General features: G+C 36.1%; 2 protein-coding genes and 1 long non-coding RNA gene across 3 annotated transcripts; 1 reads left to right on the top strand and 2 right to left on the bottom strand.

Annotated features, from left to right (window-relative positions):
• Positions 1-991: 991 nt before the first annotated feature.
• On the bottom strand, positions 992-3,768 carry LOC113330785. Its single transcript, XM_026577600.1, has 4 exons — positions 3,539-3,768; positions 2,265-3,425; positions 2,055-2,176; positions 992-1,562 (listed from the first exon to the last, which is right to left on the bottom strand). The coding sequence occupies exons 1-4, from the start codon at positions 3,723-3,725 to the stop codon at positions 1,122-1,124; spliced, it is 1,911 nt and encodes a 636-aa protein (XP_026433385.1). The 5' UTR covers positions 3,726-3,768; the 3' UTR covers positions 992-1,121.
• A 453-nt stretch (positions 3,769-4,221) lies between these two features.
• Positions 4,222-5,148, bottom strand: LOC113330786. Its single transcript, XR_003350496.1, has 3 exons — positions 4,943-5,148; positions 4,668-4,752; positions 4,222-4,265 (listed from the first exon to the last, which is right to left on the bottom strand). It is a non-coding gene; the product is annotated as an uncharacterized LOC113330786 (long non-coding RNA).
• An 8,565-nt stretch (positions 5,149-13,713) lies between these two features.
• LOC113330865 lies at positions 13,714-14,591 on the top strand. Its single transcript, XM_026577664.1, has 3 exons — positions 13,714-13,904; positions 14,033-14,170; positions 14,278-14,591. The coding sequence occupies exons 1-3, from the start codon at positions 13,821-13,823 to the stop codon at positions 14,392-14,394; spliced, it is 339 nt and encodes a 112-aa protein (XP_026433449.1). The 5' UTR covers positions 13,714-13,820; the 3' UTR covers positions 14,395-14,591.
• Positions 14,592-18,081: the final 3,490 nt, after the last annotated feature.

Genomic DNA, 18,081 nt, shown 5'->3' on the forward strand with positions numbered 1-18,081 from the left:
GATTGAATGGGATTTTGAGATAATGATGGATGGGTTTGCTGTGAGACCGAGAGAGAAATAGGCAGAGGAATTGAAGAGAAGAAGCTGCAACTGTTAAATCGAAAGATTGAGATGATGAGATCGAGAAGCAGTTCAGATGAAGAAATATGGAGTTTGAGTCTATAATTGGTGATGACTTGAAGCTCTTGTCGCTGCTCAACAGATGGGTCTTGAATCTGTGGTTTATAAGGGTTTCGATTATTTCTGCAATTGAAGAACAGAATTGGGTTGGAGACAGATTTGAAACCAGAGGAAAGAATTAGTGATGCTGTGAAGATGAAATGGGTTGAGATGGAGGTCAAGACAAGGTGTGAGGTTTGATGCTCAGACATGGTGGTTTTGCAATGGGGTTTAGTCTGAATTCAAAGATTGGATGATACAAAGAATGGGGCCAAAGATATGAATACCTGTTGTTGTTGACGAAGAAGAACAAGGCTGTTATCGATATGCAATTGTGGATGGAATTGGAATCAAGTTCTACAGGAAGATGGGTTTTGTGTTGGTGTCTGCAGTGAGTTGAGCTGAGATAACAAGGGAAGAAGTAATGGATAGTAATGTTGCAGCTACAGTGAAGCTCTGATGGAGAATGAATTGTTAGATGTATGTTTAGGATTTTCGCAGGGAGAAGAATTTGGCCTGAGAAATGCTCAATAAACAGCCGAAACTAGGCCGGTTTTCCACTCCGGCGAGTTGACTCTGTAGTAGACGATGGTCCGATCCCGGCGTGTTGACTGCGAGTCCAACGATCGATCCATCTCTTGACTCAGCGAATAAGACCCAGTCAATGTAGTCAATATCGGATACCGGTTTGTCTCGGCTGAGGACCGGTACACTGGTACAACATTGTATCGGGGAGATCTCGGTTTCAAATATCGGGGAGATATCGGTTCTAAATTTATATCTATAATTTATATTGTTTCACACAAAATTATACAACATTAAAATGCATCAATTTTAGAAAAACAAACAAGTTCATTCAAAACATAAGAGTCGTCGTATGAAGTTCAAATTGGAAAAATGGGAGAATTCACAACTTTAAAGTTCACAATCTGGAAACATAATTAAACATGGACATTACAATTTTAATCAAAATCATTCGATTCATCATAGATATCATAATCTTCCGTAGCTCCATCATCTCCACCAAGTAGTCCATAATTAGAGTCCAACATCAAGTCATCAGTATCATATCCACTATATTCAGAGTCAGTTGGATAAGTAGATTTGCGTCGGGAGATACAAGCACTTTTACCAACAACTTGCATACCTTTTTCACCAACAATATCTTGCAAATCATCCAAAATAACATTATCTCCTTGTACAACCAAGTCATCCAAATTCTCTAAAGCCAACCATTCATCATTGTCATCATGCTCATCCAGAAAAATGGGATCATGAGCTTTCGGATCATCATTATATTGACTGATTTCTTTGTATCGACGTTCCAATTTCTTGTTGTATTGAATAAAGACGCTATCATTCAATTTTTGTTGCTTTATGCGATTTCGCTTCTTTGAATGCAACTGAAAGACGAAAGGATAATAAGTAAATGAAATGAAACACATCAAACAGATTTAATCTTGATGTTCATCTTATAAATTGAACCAAATAGAAAAGCCAAATATAAATCAAGTGTGTTGGAACATAACTTAGTATTTAGCGACCCTAAATGCAGGGAAAAGGAGAAGACAGGTTTAGATTGACTCACCACCGGTCCATCAAAGGTAGCGATGGCAGCACAGAGAACAATACCATGATCATTTTGATTTTGGGTCATAGACTGATTTGGATCATTAGCACATGACATCATATGGAACAATGAAAAATGCCCTACTCTTGCTCATATAGTGGTATACAATGTTAACACATTACACATTAACTACAACTTGGTGTGTCGCGGCACCTCAGGAAACTGAATTACAGGCATACATATGGTCTAAATACCCTTACAGGAAAATGGTAATACATGAAAAATAATCAGTGCAAGTAAGACTCAACAAGATTAGAATACTTACATTCTGAAATGTGCTCCAGTTTCGCTCACACGGGGAAGCAGAACAAGTAAGACTCAATACCCTTATTGCAAATTTTTGTAGGTTTGGGGTATCGATTCCTCCATATGTAATCCACCAATCATCTGTCATAAACACGGACAAATAATTATACAAATGCATAGGTAACACAGATGTAATCAAACCTTCAACTTACATAACAAACAAACTTACGAGGTTGATCTTTATATCTTCTTTTTTTGCAAACCGGAGTTCCCAAGATCCCGTTAGCATCACTGTAGTCTCTCAATTCAGTTGTAGCTTTCTCAAGATCTTCTTCATTGGGAATAAGCCTTTGCATTGCTGTATGAAGTCCCCTTTTGATTTCTATGTACTTAAGATCATTATCCATTAGATGAGCAGGGACTTTGTAGAATATGGAAGGATTTAAATAATATGCAGCACAATGTAGAGCATGATTGAAGTTATTCTTCCATCTTTTATCAAAGATAGCCTTAATTACAGCCCAAGTACTATCATCTTGACTGAAATTCTCCTCGAGTTTCTCCCTTGCTATCCTCATTGCTTCATAAAAACAAGGCATTGTAGGTTTGCGCTCGATATCCACTAACCTTACAACCTTAACCAAAGGCCTTAGCACTCTACAAGAATAATCAACATCTTCCCAAAATGTACTGCTTGTGACAATTTTAAGTACATTAATTCCCATAGTTTCTTTTGCAAACCTCATTTTCAACCACTTATCATTCACAAACATTATTTGCAAATGGGTTTTATACTTTGCAAGACTTTCTAGTGTGTAGTACTGAGTTGCAAATCTAGTCTTTGTAGACCTATGTAATTCACCACCGATCATCTCCCTCATTAAGCTTAATACTTGAAAATGAGCATAAATATATGTAACGAGTCTCTTACCTAGAATGACGGCTGTCTTGATTCGTGGAAGCTTGCCACCAAGTTCTTCTAGCATCAACTGAACACAATGAGCACCACAAGGAGTCCAAAACATATTTGGGTATTCAAGCATTAAATCTTTCCCTGCCTTTTTAAAATTTGAACCATTATCGGTAATGAACTGAACTATATTTTCTTCCCCAACATCGTTAATTACCTCCTTTACAAGCCCACGTATAAAATCAGCATCATTGGTTCTGTTTGACGCATCCACAGACTTCAAAAAAACTGTCCCTTTCGGACAATTCACCAAAAAGTTAATAAGATGTCGCTTTTTCCCATCTGTCCAGCCATCAGACATGATAGAACATCCAAACCTCTTCCAATGTTCCCTAAATGTATCAACAAATTTCTTCATTTCTACTAACCGGTCCTTGAAAAGATTCGTACGAATCTGATGGTAAGATGGTGGGGGCATAGCTAACAAAAAACAACATAAAAAGCAAAAGTAAACCAAATGAATATACGATAAGAAGAACAGATTAAAGCACGTATTATAGCTAAAATCAACTGAGCATATCACAACTGCTTACCTTTCCCATAGTCGCCTATTGCATATATCATTTCTTTGAAACTTGGGCAACGAACAGTGTTAAATGATACTGAATTCTCAGTCATCCAAGCTGAAATGCATTTCCATGCAGTCTTCATTAACTTCTCTTTCACAGCTGAGTCTCTTTCAAGAGTGGCCTGTTGAGTTTTTTTGTGGTCTGTCTTCATATATAAATCAATTGGACCTCTACTATTACTTTGGCTTATCCTCTTTCTCTTTATCTGATTCTGAGAAACTAGTTGACTAGCACCCACACCAGCACTAGCACCAGCACCAGCACCACGACTGCCCATATTGCCATCAATTTCAACTTCTTGTTCTTCAACATCGGTATCAGCATCAGAGGCTTCATCTGAGTTGTTTGCACGCCGATACGCTAAATCAATGTTATCCTTATGAGCTTTTTTGGTCCTCTTTACAGAATTCACCAGACCAACTTTGTTCATAATATCAATGGACACATTTGGACATGAAGAAACATTCCCTTTAATATGTAAAAGATGCTCCTTAAGCCTAGTAATTCCACCACCACGAATTAATTTCTTACATAACAAACAAGTAATTATATTTTGATTTGCTAGGTCTTGGCGTTCACCCCATTCCCATGCTGGATCTTTAGTTTGAGTAGCCGAAGAAGAGGGCAATAAATCACAGGTAGTGTTTGCCATATTTGAATTTGATGCATTAGAAGAATCCATAATCACAACCTACAACAGAAATAAAACAAATTAAATCCCAGGAACAGACTGATAATGTATGCAACTACATACTAATACTATCATCAACAACACAACAAATTAAACCTCAACATTTCCATCAACAACACAACAGATTAAACCTCAACATTTCCATCAACAACCAATCTTAAGGAAATCAGTAGCAATAAGTAAAACAGAAAATTCAAATCCAAATCCCTAAAACAGAAACAAACAAAACAAAAGTGCAATAAGTATGTAAATAGACCTGAACCAAGCAAGAAAGACAATATAGAAAGAATATTATCACACAACTGTAGCTTCTTTGGGATTAATATATAAGCAGTGAAAATCAGTACACAAAAATTAAAATCGTTGTAATCTGTAAAGACATGGAGCTATCTATTTTAATACCCAGTTGCTAGATGAACTGTTTTGATGTTTCTTCAGCGACTTTGCCTTTGCTGGATATGCATATAAGATGTATCTTCCCTTGGACCTAAATTGCAAAAATCTAGCATCAGTTTTGGGTACCAGACTACCAGTATTTGTTAATGATCAAAACCAAATTACATTCCAATAGTCTTCTTAAAAACCCTAAAATACACCAAAATATGAACAAAGATTGACATAATCCATTTGAAATAGTTGACATAGATTGACATAATCGATTAATGATCAAAACTAACCTCTTGTTAAGATAGAATCAACTGAATCTCGCCATTAAAATAGAGAAGAAGAACCTGCAACGAAATTTGTAAAATCAACTCTCTACCCTTTGCGTATCGATGGGATTTAGGGATTAAATCTCTTCCCTTCTCTTATAATCCCGAAAATGCCCTCAGAAATTACAGCAAATGACAAATATCGCCGATAATACGATATTATCGGTGTACTGTATTATACCGTATCGGACGGTATTATCGGCACAAAAATCGTTTTGCGATATCGGGATTTCCGTATCGCTCAGTGTCCGATACCGGTAATATCGCCGATATTTCGGCCGGTATGAACGAAATTGACTACATTGGACCCAGTCATTCGAGTAAGATGTAGCTGATTGACTCGGATGACTGCCTATACCTTGACCCAGGTGACTAACGATTGACCATATTGACCGTTACTTATAACGACATCAGAACAAAATATTCCATCACTGGTACAAAACTCAGGTGGCCGGCGGTGACTTTCCAGGCCGATTTTCGGTGATCCCGAAGACTTTTCCTTGCGACCAAAATAACAGATTTTTGTATGAGTCTCTCATGGGGTGTGAAGACCTAGAATTGGAATGGGTTTGAGGAATTGGGCTTGAATTTGGAAGGAGAAGGTGGAAGAGTTTTACAAAGACAAGGATTTGGAAGTTGAGCTACAAAAGGAAAGGGATTCTATTCCTACGAGGATTGCAAGAGCATTGAAGCCTATAAATAAAGAAGTTCTCTAAACACTTTTACACCTCTCTACACACCTCTCTACACACACAACACTTCTCTTTTCTTTATTCTTTGTGTGAACTCCTTAGCATGAGTAGCTAATTTTATTGATTGAGGATGAATTCCTAATTCTTAACATGTTTTGAGTTTTGTTTTAAATCTCCTTTGAAGTTTTCACATGATTATCGTTTGTTTTTACTAATAGGAATGTTTATACATTCATGGTTGATTGATAGGTCGTTTAGGATGCATACTAAATTGATTTGTTAATTGATCTAAAGCTAGTGAAAGTGAGGGGATAAGTAATCGTTTCTTGACTCTTTACATAAGTAGCAAACAGGAGACCTTGCGGAGGGATTCCGTGGAGCAATTGTGTGTGAAAACAACGTTAGCAAGTAGACCTTGAGCTAAGAGTCTAACTACTAATATCAACCTAATAAATTCATAAATCTTAATGTGTTTAACTAAATTACATCTTGAGTGAGCTACTACTAGGTGGTTTGGTGAATAGAATCTGGTAGTCGAGAACTTCCGTATCCGGTGATACTAGGGATTTAGGGGTTTAGCACTGAGCTAGCTGCTTTACCTACGATTGGTGATAATCTGTGACTAATAAAAAGTGGAAAAGAACATAACTTGAATCATTGTTTTGCAACGAAGAAGGATTTCTTGATCTAATCTCTCTTATTGATTTCAACTTTATATTTTTAATTGCTTTGTTTATTCTTTTACTTTATAAATCTAAAACCCCCCTTTTTCGTGACGTTATAAGACAACTAAAACCTCTTGATCCTTGTGGGAACGAACTTGACTACACTATATTACTTTTTAATTAGGTGGAAAAATATTAATTAATTTGTTGTGGTTACGACACGCATCAGTACGCCGCACGCTGTAAACTGCCAAACCAATACCCAATGAGCATCCCCCAGTTTGTGACATGTGTTGATGTCTCGAGTGTTTTCGTGGAAAACATGTAGCATGTTGTTGTTGTCTGGAAAGTTGAGCTTGGGAGACTTGCCGGCTCGGTGGTGACCTTCAACGGTCGAGATTTTGCATCTTAAGAGGAAGGTAGCCGTTGATTATTGGAACCTTTAGTTTGGTATCCAGTGGCATGAAAGTATGATCAGTATGGTTTTAATATGGCCCAGTTTAGGCGCGGACAAAATTTAGGGTTTTGGCTTTATTTAGGTGCGACCAACTTAGGGCCAAAGGTTGCCATGTGTTAGCTGGTAACCTTGGACGGCTAAGATCTGCATCTTAGATGAAAAAGTGGTCGTTGATTTTTGCAGGCCTTCGTTTTGGTAGCCGCATAGGGAAGGCCGGCATGGTATGGCGCAGCAAGGTGGTTGGCATGCCATTGGCACATGTGTCATGGCATGCCTTGGCGCGGTTTGGTGTGGCCAAAACCAGGGTTTTCGGCCAAAGGTTACCATGTGTTGTTTGGCGACCTTGGACGGCTAGGATTTGCATCTAGGATGGAAGGGTGGCCGTTGATCGTCGCACGCCTTCGTTTTGGTAGCCGCATGGGGAAGGCAGGCATGGTATGGCGATGCAAGGTGGTTGGCATGCCATTGGCACATGTGGCATGGCATGCCTTGGCACGGTTTGGCGTGGCAAAAACTAGGGTTTTGGGTCAAAGGTTACTATGCGTTGTTTGGCGACCTTGGACGGCTAGGATTTTCATCTAGGATGGAAGGGTAGTCGTTGATCGTCGCACGCCTTCGTTTTGGTAGCCGCATAGGGAAGGACGGCATGGTGGGGCCAAGGCCAATGGCGTGGATGGCTTGGCATAGTGGGGCCTAGGGTTTGGTACGGACGGCTTGGCATGGTGGGGCCAAGGCAAGGTGAGGTTGGCTTGGCATGGTGGGGCCAAGGGTTTGGCATGCCATTGGCGCATGGTGCGGCTAGCATGGTTGGCATGCCTTGGCGCGGTAGACATGGATGGCATGGTTTTCCATTGGCACAGTGGTGCGGCTGGCATGGTTGGCATGCCTTGGCGCGGAGATGTGGCTGGCATGGTTTGCCATTGGCACAGTGGTGCGGCTGGCATGGTTGGCATGCCTTGGCGCGGAGATGTGGCTGACATGGTTTCCCATTGGCACAATGGTGCGGCTGGCATGGTTGGCATGCCTTGGCGCGGAGATGTGGCTGGCATGGTTTGCCATTGGCACAGTGGTGCGGCTGACATGGTTGGCATGCCTGGCGCGGTAGCATGAGAATTAAGGTTTGGCATAGATGATGTCGGTCAATGTTAAGGGTTCTGCCGTGGAACATGACACATAAAAAAAAAGGTACCCTGGTAATTCTTACGTAGGCATGCTGATCGATTCAATAAATATGCTAATGGTCATAGTGACGTCATGTCAGTTGTACGGTTTTACGAATTTAACCCTAAGATAAAAACCACCATCAACAATAAGAATATTATATTTTCGGAAGTATGAAAACTATAAAAATATCCTTATCTTTCTTTGGTCATTATTTGTCAGAACTATGGGTCTGGATCCAATGTCTTCTCTTGATAAGATGCTAGATCAGAAACATCACATTAAAAATAAGTCTGCATCTTCTCTTGATATTGAGAAATCAAAGAGTAAAATCAAAAAGAGAGACTGGCTTATCAAGAAGGAAAGAGAGAATATGCTGAAGAAAAATCAGTTTATTGAAGCATTGGCACACTTCTGTGTTCAATCAAAGACAAAATTACATGTTCTTGCAGAATCCTTCACGAAAATTTCTCAACTGCAAGAAATTTTGGTCAAACAACAAGGTTATCTACTTGAAGAATTTCACAAGCTGAAGACTAAAAGTAATAATCTACCTTCCTCTAGCATTGAGATGAAGGATTAATCCAGGAAAATAGACATCAGTTTTTGATTTCTTTCAAATAATTGTATAAGGTCTATTTTGAATAAAACTATCTATTATTTTATGAATAAAATTATTATTTTATAATTTTTCTTGTGATAATTTTTCGATTACATAGCCTGTGCTTGAATGCTTTATATTATTGCTATATGTTTATAGGATGTTTGATTTCTGTTTTTATAACCTTGATATTCGATCTGATATGGTGTGAACCCATATGGTTTGGGTGACTTTTTGGTTTAGCGGGATTAAGTTCTAGCCCATATTGATAGGCTTTATCAAAGGATCATAAGGGGTTCCGATTGAAACTCATGTGTGAAAAAGTCACAATATGTTGAATCGTTTTTGGTTTAGCATAAAAGCATATGTGTTTCGGGTTTTCAACTTTTGATATGCATTAGTTAAAATCGATTCAGCCTTTCTCTGGTAAAGGTTGCTTTTGTTGTTGTTCTTTTATTCTTGCGAGAGGATGACAACATAATGATACTTCTCCATGGAAAGATGCGAAGAATAAGAGATTAGGATGTGGAATTTGAGGTAACGAATATTTTGCTTTTGCTTTTGCTTAACAAAATATATTTCATATATTTTGCTTTTGCTTAACAAAATTTCGGTACAATTTATGTTTATTTCTTTATGTGTGTATGGATGTGTGTGTGTGATTCAATTGTTTCTGGTTGAGAAAAACTATTGTTATCTTTCTTTATTGTTTGGTATCAATTCTTTAGGCTTAACGAAATTTCGGTGCAATTGCGGTGTTATAATGTCTATGTTTGTTTCAATTGCTTCTGGTTAAGATAAATAATTGTGCAAGTTGATTTATTTGGTTTGTATGAATTGTTTATGGCTTACCAAAAGTTTTTGGGATCATTTGTTTAGTACAATTCGATTCCGTATAAGAGAAACTAAGTTAATTCTGACCTTAGTTAGACTTATCAAAGTGTATGATTCGGTTATTTAAGTCTAATCGAATGCCTTAACAAGAAATACTAGTTAAATAACCTAGTACTTGTCTTGTTTAAGGTCTAAGTTATTGTAAGAATAATTAGAACTTGATGAGAAAAATAAAGTTAATTTTGATCATTATTTTGGTCTTATCAAACAAGCGATTGTATTTGTGCAATCGGTTTAGCAAAAGAACTAAGATGCTTAGTCAATTTATAATTTGCTAAACTATTTTGGAAAATTACATTTGGCAATTGTTTCCTTGATAACATATCAAAATAAAATTATTTTGTAGTTTCGGTTTTGATATTGGTTATCTAAAATAGTGTGTAAAACCCTCGTGCTTAACTCTTATAGGTTACAAGTCTTTTAGATCTGTAAGATCCTTTCGGTTTGACCTTTATTTTATCGTACCTTTGTCATTTTGTGACAAAAGGGGGAGAAATATATGGAGTAAACAAGTGATTTGGTATCACTAAAGAAAGGGCAATGGTGCTTAAACGTTATATCTAACGAAAGAGTAAAGCATAGACTAGCATAACATATTGATACTTATGGTTATCTTAACTACAAAGGGAATAACAAATACGTGCAGATTGAAAATCTACCTATCTTACCTTTAGTGGGAGCACTAGCTTTGTTATTATAATGTCAACAACGGCATTTATAGACTGAATGTATACAGGTTATTGTGTTGTTCAAACTTGGAATCAAGCGTATGTATAATGAATTCTTGTAATTTGTTTATCCATATGATGTAAGAGTTTTTTCACTAAAATTGACAAAGGGGGAGATTGTTAGAGCATAGCTCGGTTGAGCCCACCAAGCGTTGGTATGTCAAGTTTGTTTGTCATATTTTAGTGAACCAAAACTCATTTAAAGAGTCGCTTGATTATTTACTAGAGTCTACTTCGTATAGGTTAGCTAAAAAGTTATTAGGATATGAGACATACAAGTATAACTCGAAGACTTGAAGAATGTGAAGAAGTAAAGAGCTAAAACGAAGACATCATCCTTCTTCTTGAGGTTAGTAATATTTTGACTTGAACTGTTTCATTCCTAACGTATCTTTCAAGTCGTGCTATATTGAAAACATAACTGCGAAGCTGTGAATTATTATACTCTAGTTAGACGTACTATTAAGGAATTATAATACGAAGTATAACGCCTATCTTTTGAAATTCGTATATAAGACATCGACATAATCGTATGAATTTTATTGTGATTATGTATGGGTATGGGTGAATATTTCGTCCTATGAAACAATGTTTTACATTCGTTTAAAGGAAGTACATTCATAAACTTGTTTTGTGAATTGAAAGGGAAATCGCTAGGCTTATTGGTATTGTTATTCATTTCAAATCTTTGGATTACCAATATGTGTGTTTAGTATAACCGCTCATAACTTGTTTATGTATCTTGGTAAAACTAATCACAATGCCTGACTTATGTATCAGTATGACTTTTATTAGTGAAACCAATCTTAAGTAATTACCTGAGATGGTATGATCGATATTTGTAATTGGTGTGATCAATTCTAGTCATTGGGTAACGGATCCTAGTACTTGGTGTGACCTATCACAAGATAATGTGTAATCGATCCTTGTAGTAGGTTAACAAGTCTTCGTAATTGGTGTAACCGATCCTATGACTTGTGCAACCGATCGCAAGTGATACCATGAGATTGTGGTAACCGATCCTGGTACTTAGTTAACAAATTTTTGGAAACTAATGTGACCGATCCTAGTAGCCACATGGAGGTAGAATCGAAACTCGTGTTTGGTAGAACCGTTAAACCCATGATTGGTGATTTGATATTTGATCAATCACATAGTTCTTGGAAATTAGATGAACCAATTCTAAACTTGTTTGGAAGTGTGGCAAATCAATTCCAAGATTGTAAATATGATAAAGGATTTACAAAGAAAAAGATGTCGACATACTTTGAACATGTGCAGTAATTCTTATCTTTTATTGTTCAAAAATATTGCTTAATAACTAAAGGAGAATCCCGGATCGAAATAAATTGAGAATCTTTTGATTAAGGTTTCTAGTTTTATATGCTTTTAATTTCCAGCAATTAAATGCATATCTTTAGAAAATATAAATTGGTCTGTAAATATTGAAGTTTACATTTCGAGCAAACTAATCCTTAGAGCCAGCAAAACTACCTAGTTGTGTTGTTACTGGTGGAGCCGTCTATTCGGAGAAGAAAATACCCTAATTAGGCGAAATCTCTTACAACCGCTCATTTTAAAGACTTATTTGGGATTGAGAATCTCTACGAGATAATTGCAGTTTATTATTAGTTTTCGATTGATTTGATTGACTAACGGTTGTTGAACTTTGATTGCACCTAGTTTGTTTATTCTTGAGAATTTTCTCTTCTGATATAAGATTCACTCAAACTAGATCGAAGTATCGACGGGGATCTTTACATTGTTTGTATATCTAAATACGTCTTGTGATAATCCATCGTTAACAGACTCCATTCTGTGTGTGATTGATCACTAGAGATTCAAGTTGTTTGTGTGCAGGTGCTTATTGAAGATATAAGAAGATTTGAAGACAAAGAAGATTTCTTATTTGAGTTCATAATATTTGGTGTGCACAAAACTTGATCGGCTGGGGATCCAACTATAATGGGTTTATCTTTTGATAGATTGGATTGATTAGTTTAGTAGATCGACATCAATATATTTCTTTGTGATTTATAATATTGATTGCATAGTCCAAACAATTACTTTGGTAGTTGTCGAATAGTTTGATCTAAGAACCCGAAAAAAGGAGTTTACTGGAATAAACGGAAGAGCCTTTTGTCAAACTCATATCACGTTGTTTGAAAAGAGTTGTTGCCGAACAGATTTGTTGTTCCTTTACTTTTTGGAATACGAACCAAAGGAATTGTTCCAAGTGTATGACTTATTGCAAGTTGGAGGCACATGGATACTGAGGGAACTATAGGTTTAGTTGCTTGGTCTCAACTATACGAAGTTGGTTTAGATTTTGTATAGCGGCTTAATTATGAAAGTATTCAATTCCGGACAAGGTCCCGGGGTTTTTATGCATTTGCGGTTTCCTCGTTAACAAAATCTTGCTGTGTATTTTACTTTTATATTTCTGAAATTATAATTAGAAGTAAAATACACAAACGTTAATTCCTAATTACTTGATAGCAATCCTATAGTGTTTGGTTAAGTCCGAACCTATTATCAAGTAATCATACTTCGTTGTTGTATTGTCTCGATCTTGTATCCATAGTCAATCACACAAGTTATTTTGTTGTCGTATTGTTTCGATCTCGTATCCATAGACGATCACACTAAGTGTGAACTGATTAGTTGTATTTTCTCGACTCAGTCTATAGACAATCACTTTCGTAGAAAGGACTTATAGGTGGAAAAGTTTTAGATTGAGGTATATTTGGGTACCCTCGTCTTTTCAGGATTTGAATGATGAAATTTACAGGGTCTTGGTGGGTGTTGTACCATGAACAACACCTATATCGAAATCATCAAGTCAACTGAAACTTTTATCTCCTTTGGATCTTCAGCGATGAAATCTCCATTTGCTCTTATGGCAAAAGCAGAACCATTACAAGTTGTAGTAGTAACAGCAGCAGCAGATGTTGGAAAAGAAAATGAAGACTAGATTCTGGAAAAATAATCTTCGTATTAGTTGTTTTCTAGATTCTGTAGAAATCTTGTGGACTTTTGATTTTGTAGAAATCTCAAAGACATGCCAGTAACTAGATTTCAAGAGGTGTTTGTTTCTCTTGAGCAATTTTTTTTTTGTTCCGAGTTTCTATCATTTTCTTTTGTATTAAAATCACAAGTAAAAACCCGGTACCGGCTAGAACCTGACCTGTATCATCGATACATATACACACCGGTAAAGGTATAGATAACCAAACATGGAAACTGGTTAGTAATAGGTACAGATAACAGATTCTTAAGAAACCCAGAATGTACCAGCCCATGTGCAGCCCTACTTATCTCCCTCCTCAATTTAGGTCTCATCTTGATCCTCTATACCATGTTCGTGTGGTAGCGCGATGTTCTACGCGAATCCACCTCGGAAGGACATCGTACCAAACTCCGATTTTCATCTATCTGCAAACCACGTGCACTTTTTACTTGCATATTTTAAGCCCAAGACCTACCTCTACTTGCATATTTTAAGCCCAAAACCTACCCCTAAAGTAAGAGAGAGTACTAGAGGGCCAAACACTTAATTCCCACGCCCAAATATACACCAACATCTGCCATTACTTCTTAATTGCAGTGGAACGAAAAATCTGAAGTCTGATCGATTCAAAACAATGGCTATTGAAACCCAGGCATCTCAAATTTCCAATAAAATCTTCACGGACGTACTTTCTGTTGCAAGACAAAATTGTTATAAGGTACTACTCCTCAATCTTCATCTTTCATAATATTTTCTTCATCTTCATATGTGATTCGTTGTAAAACCTAAATTTTATGTTTTCCTTTTTTATTTTAATTTCTGAGTAATGGCTTTTCTCCAATTTAGGCGAGAGATGCATTTTATTCGTCTATAGAGAAAGAATCAAACAAGAAACCTACTGAAACTGCCACCGTCGGTCTTCTCTATCCAGCTGAATGCAAAGAATCTAGGGCTGAATATGTTCAAAATTGCAGACCTACCTGGGTAACTCGAAAGCTTGGGTTATTATTCTGCCCTAATTTTTGTTTCTGTATCAAGAATTTTTAATTTTGATATGCGGGACTTTTCTTTTTTTCTTTCTGGAATTATAGGTTAAGCATTTTGATCGCCAGTACTGTGAGAAGAAGAAGGTTCAAAGGCTTTTAGATAACGATGATTCTAGACGAGGTCCAATGTCACTCCCAAAGCCTATTACTTCCAAGCCTTGAGTAATCACTAATCAGATAAGGTTTTTGAGTTGCTTTTTTTTTTTACCTGTAATCATGAATAGTTGGATTGCAATTTTGAATTTTACTTGTAATGATTACGTATTTTGAAGTTTGCGGAACACCCTTACTTAATTCTAGTCTGTGGTGACTTTAGTTCTTGTTAATTAATGATCTAATCTAGCAAAGGATTCTGTATAGTAGGCTGCTCTGTGTTAAATATGTATAAAGATGTGTGCACTTTAAAAGTGGATTGGATCATATCCCTCCTTAGCTGGGGTACTACTATAAAATGCCCATGGATCTTAATCTTAAAGATAAGGATAAAGGTCAAGGGAAAGTCGTGGGATTTTTCATGAATTCTAATAGTGTCGCATGTAATTTCAATTGTTTGTGTAGTTTTAGATGCAAGTTATTAGGAGGTCAACCCATTACTTGGGTCGAGCTGCTGTTGTCTTGCTAGCCAGGGTCCTCCTTTATACGATGATTATTAGCTGTATGATCAAAATGTTATAGTGGCTGCTCATGTAATGATGAAGTGATTCATCTGTGTGTTGTACACTGCATCTCGAGTCCTCAAACATGCATCCTAGATTGTGGCATGTAGGAAATAGTATTTACCCCAGTAGACCCATACATAGATTTTCATATAATGAGTTTTTTTCATTGTCATTATTATAAGGACTAGGCTCCTGAAATAGCATGAGTAATCCTTGGGGAAGAGTCTTTACCTTTTCACTTTTCTGTAATTTGTACTTGGTGTAAAGAGTTAACGGTTCAGAGATTTTTAAAGGAGACTGCAATTGGAAAACCACATCTGTAGTTAACTACTTTTCATAATAGCTGTTTGGTTTCAATGGATTTATAGTCGGAGGACTTTGTTTAAGACAATGGTTGTCAGACAATTATCCATAGTGGTCTGCCTTTCTTTCTTGTGATGGGAATTTGGTGTGAGGTCAGTATGGTGAGTTCCGGGCAACTTCCATTACATTGTTGGTGCTATCTTTCTACAAATCTGAGTATGAGCGCCACTTTCTTGAACGCTATGTGATTGCTGTAGGAGCACCACTTCAAAAGTGTGCGTCAATAAGTGTATACTTTCATGTGTTTCTGAATTAGCCCTTTTCCTGCAGACAATTTTAATTGGTTAGTATCTGCTTTGACTGATGATCTATGTGGTAGTATATTCAATTGCTTGCTTCCTCATAATTTAAATCTATGTAGTTTTATTCCATTAATTTTAGTCTCTGTTCATCGTCTAAATTGTGAGGAGGATCTGATAATAGTAATCCTTCTGAAAGCATCCCTGTTTATGTTCAGCTATCTATACCTTAATTATCCGATTGAATCAATATGCTTGTTAGTACGTAATGCTACTGCAATCTGACTATGTTTTTTTTTTTTTTAAATTCCGATCTATCATTTTGTTGATGGGTCAGGATCCCTTAACAAAGTCAAAACCTTTTGACAAAATTTGCTAACCCTGGGATCTCATTTATCTAACAGTTAATCTTGTGGATCGATGTGGCACTTAATTTTGTTACGTGAATATAGGCAAAAATATACAGAAAGAAATTTGTGGGAAAAAATCATCAACATTTCTTTGTTTGAAAATAAAACAACAACCTGTGATGATTTTTTGGTTCTCTTTCTAATGACTCCTAAAGAGGGATTATTGTTGGATGGATGCGTGTGGTGACCGAGTAAGCATGTTGAATCTATATCTAGAACCATTTTTATAACAGTAATCTTTTGTCAAGAAAAACTAGTGTTTTTTGATTGAATATTTGAATAAGGGATTCAAAGGAAAATTAATCAAGCCAGTGTTATGAATAACTTGAATATTTGGATGACCCAACATTTACTATATAAATGAACTCTTAATATATATATTTTTTTGAAGCATTGATCATTATAAAAGAACAGTTTCAAGCTTTTATACCTTATAAATGGCGATCAAGGAGATCAATAAACATTTCGTAGATATAGTATGTGAAGAAGGTGAACAAATTCCCTAATTGGAACACATTTAAATATTTTAGGAATCTTTCTCCTGTTGTAGGGTCTACGGTTCATGGATGTGTGGCCCAACTAGATATCTAGGATTATTTCTTTACATGTATATAAAAGATATGATATGCATATAATCTGATTATTCTATTGAATAGAAATCCTTCTTCTTCTCCGCCTCTTTGTCTTCTTCTCTATGATTCTAGCGCAACGTGTTATCAACACGACGCTGCCAACGTGCAATTTTCTTCTTCCTTCAAGATTGGTCGTGGATTATTTATTGAAGATCATTATGGATGCGTTACCAGGTATTTCTTTTGAACAAAGAAATTTCGTTTTCATAATATTTATCAGGGTTCCATGAATATATGACTATCAAAAAAAAGAGACTCATAGATAGATTTTCATGAAATTTTAATATATTCAACCCAATTAGGTATTACATATTCTATAAAAATTTCAATCAAATCGAAAAATGATGCAATCTCCAAAACCCGTTTTCATGAAACTGTCTACGTTCAGAAAAAAACCTAGTTTATGACAACGTAACAAAACCTAATTTTTAAGATTTACAACCGTTGGATTATGCTGTATTTTTGGTACATATTAGATATTGTTCTTGTTGACATACTGTATAAATTTTCATCTGTGTCCATAGAAACGTGAATTGGAACAGTCATACGGCGTCATGTATATCTTTTTATATAGCCGTTGGATTATCTTGAAATTTTGTTATGTTTAGCGAAACATTTTGATGAATCTTCTCTAAAAAATTCATAATCATCGGATATGTTTATAATTGGTTTCTTATCACCACAATTGGATGATGAAATTTCCAATTTTCGGATTAACAATATATTTGGGTCTCTATGATAATACTCCATCCGTCCCAAATTAGATGAGCTAGTTGTAGTTTGCACAATTTTAAAGGTAAGGAGGAAAGGGGAGTATATTTAAGTATTTTTTACAATTATACCCTTATGGATAATAACTAGTAAAATTTAGAAACGATTTATCTCCTAAACTATACCATGGTTTTTCGTAAACTTTATACCATTGAAAAGCATTTTAAAACAACTACACAACGAATATAAACATGGCTATCAAATTATACATATTTCTTATAGTAACAATAATCAATTAAAAGGGTAGTTGTAGAAATACCCCCTTAGTTAATGAAATAGCTCATCTATTTTGGGACAAAATTTAAAACCAACTAGCTCATCTAATTTGGGACGGAGGGAGTAGTTTCAAGTTTACTATTAACGGGCCTGAGTACTTCATATATAATGGACCATATATGTGCACTTTTGTTAACCATGACCTAGTCAACCTAATGGACCGGGTCTTGACCAAACCGTTTACCGGGTTTTGACTAAACCAACTCGATTAGAATTTGACCTTTTGGACTCAGAAGTACTTGAGCACTATTAAGGAGCCTCTGATACATAAGTTATTTGTGTATACAAGGGATTTACAAAAGGTGACAATATGTCAGAAAAATCTTTCCATTTTTATCTTTTCAACTTCATCCATTATGATGAAGTAACAGTAGATGTATATTAACAAGAGATTCACGGTCTTTATTAAGCTATTCAACCCGATGTAAGTGGTTGCGAGGCATGTGAGATTCTCTTAAAAAACAATGTTTACATTGGGATAAAGAAATTCATCAACTTG

This window comes from Papaver somniferum, unplaced genomic scaffold, assembly GCF_003573695.1.
Source record: "Papaver somniferum cultivar HN1 unplaced genomic scaffold, ASM357369v1 unplaced-scaffold_119, whole genome shotgun sequence".
NCBI lineage: Eukaryota > Viridiplantae > Streptophyta > Magnoliopsida > Ranunculales > Papaveraceae > Papaver > Papaver somniferum.

Coding starts and splice junctions, on each gene's coding strand:
- LOC113330785 (XM_026577600.1), bottom strand. CDS start 3,725: ATGAAGACAGACCACAAAAAAACTCAACAGGCCACTCTTGAAAGAGAC. Junction 2,177..2,264: donor AAGATATAAAGATCAACCTC/GTAAGTTTGTTT, acceptor TGTTTATGACAG/ATGATTGGTGGATTACATAT. Junction 1,563..2,054: donor ACTGGAGCACATTTCAGAAT/GTAAGTATTCTA, acceptor TTCGTCTTTCAG/TTGCATTCAAAGAAGCGAAA.
- LOC113330865 (XM_026577664.1), top strand. CDS start 13,821: ATGGCTATTGAAACCCAGGCATCTCAAATTTCCAATAAAATCTTCACG. Junction 13,905..14,032: donor CAAGACAAAATTGTTATAAG/GTACTACTCCTC, acceptor TCTCCAATTTAG/GCGAGAGATGCATTTTATTC. Junction 14,171..14,277: donor AAAATTGCAGACCTACCTGG/GTAACTCGAAAG, acceptor CTGGAATTATAG/GTTAAGCATTTTGATCGCCA.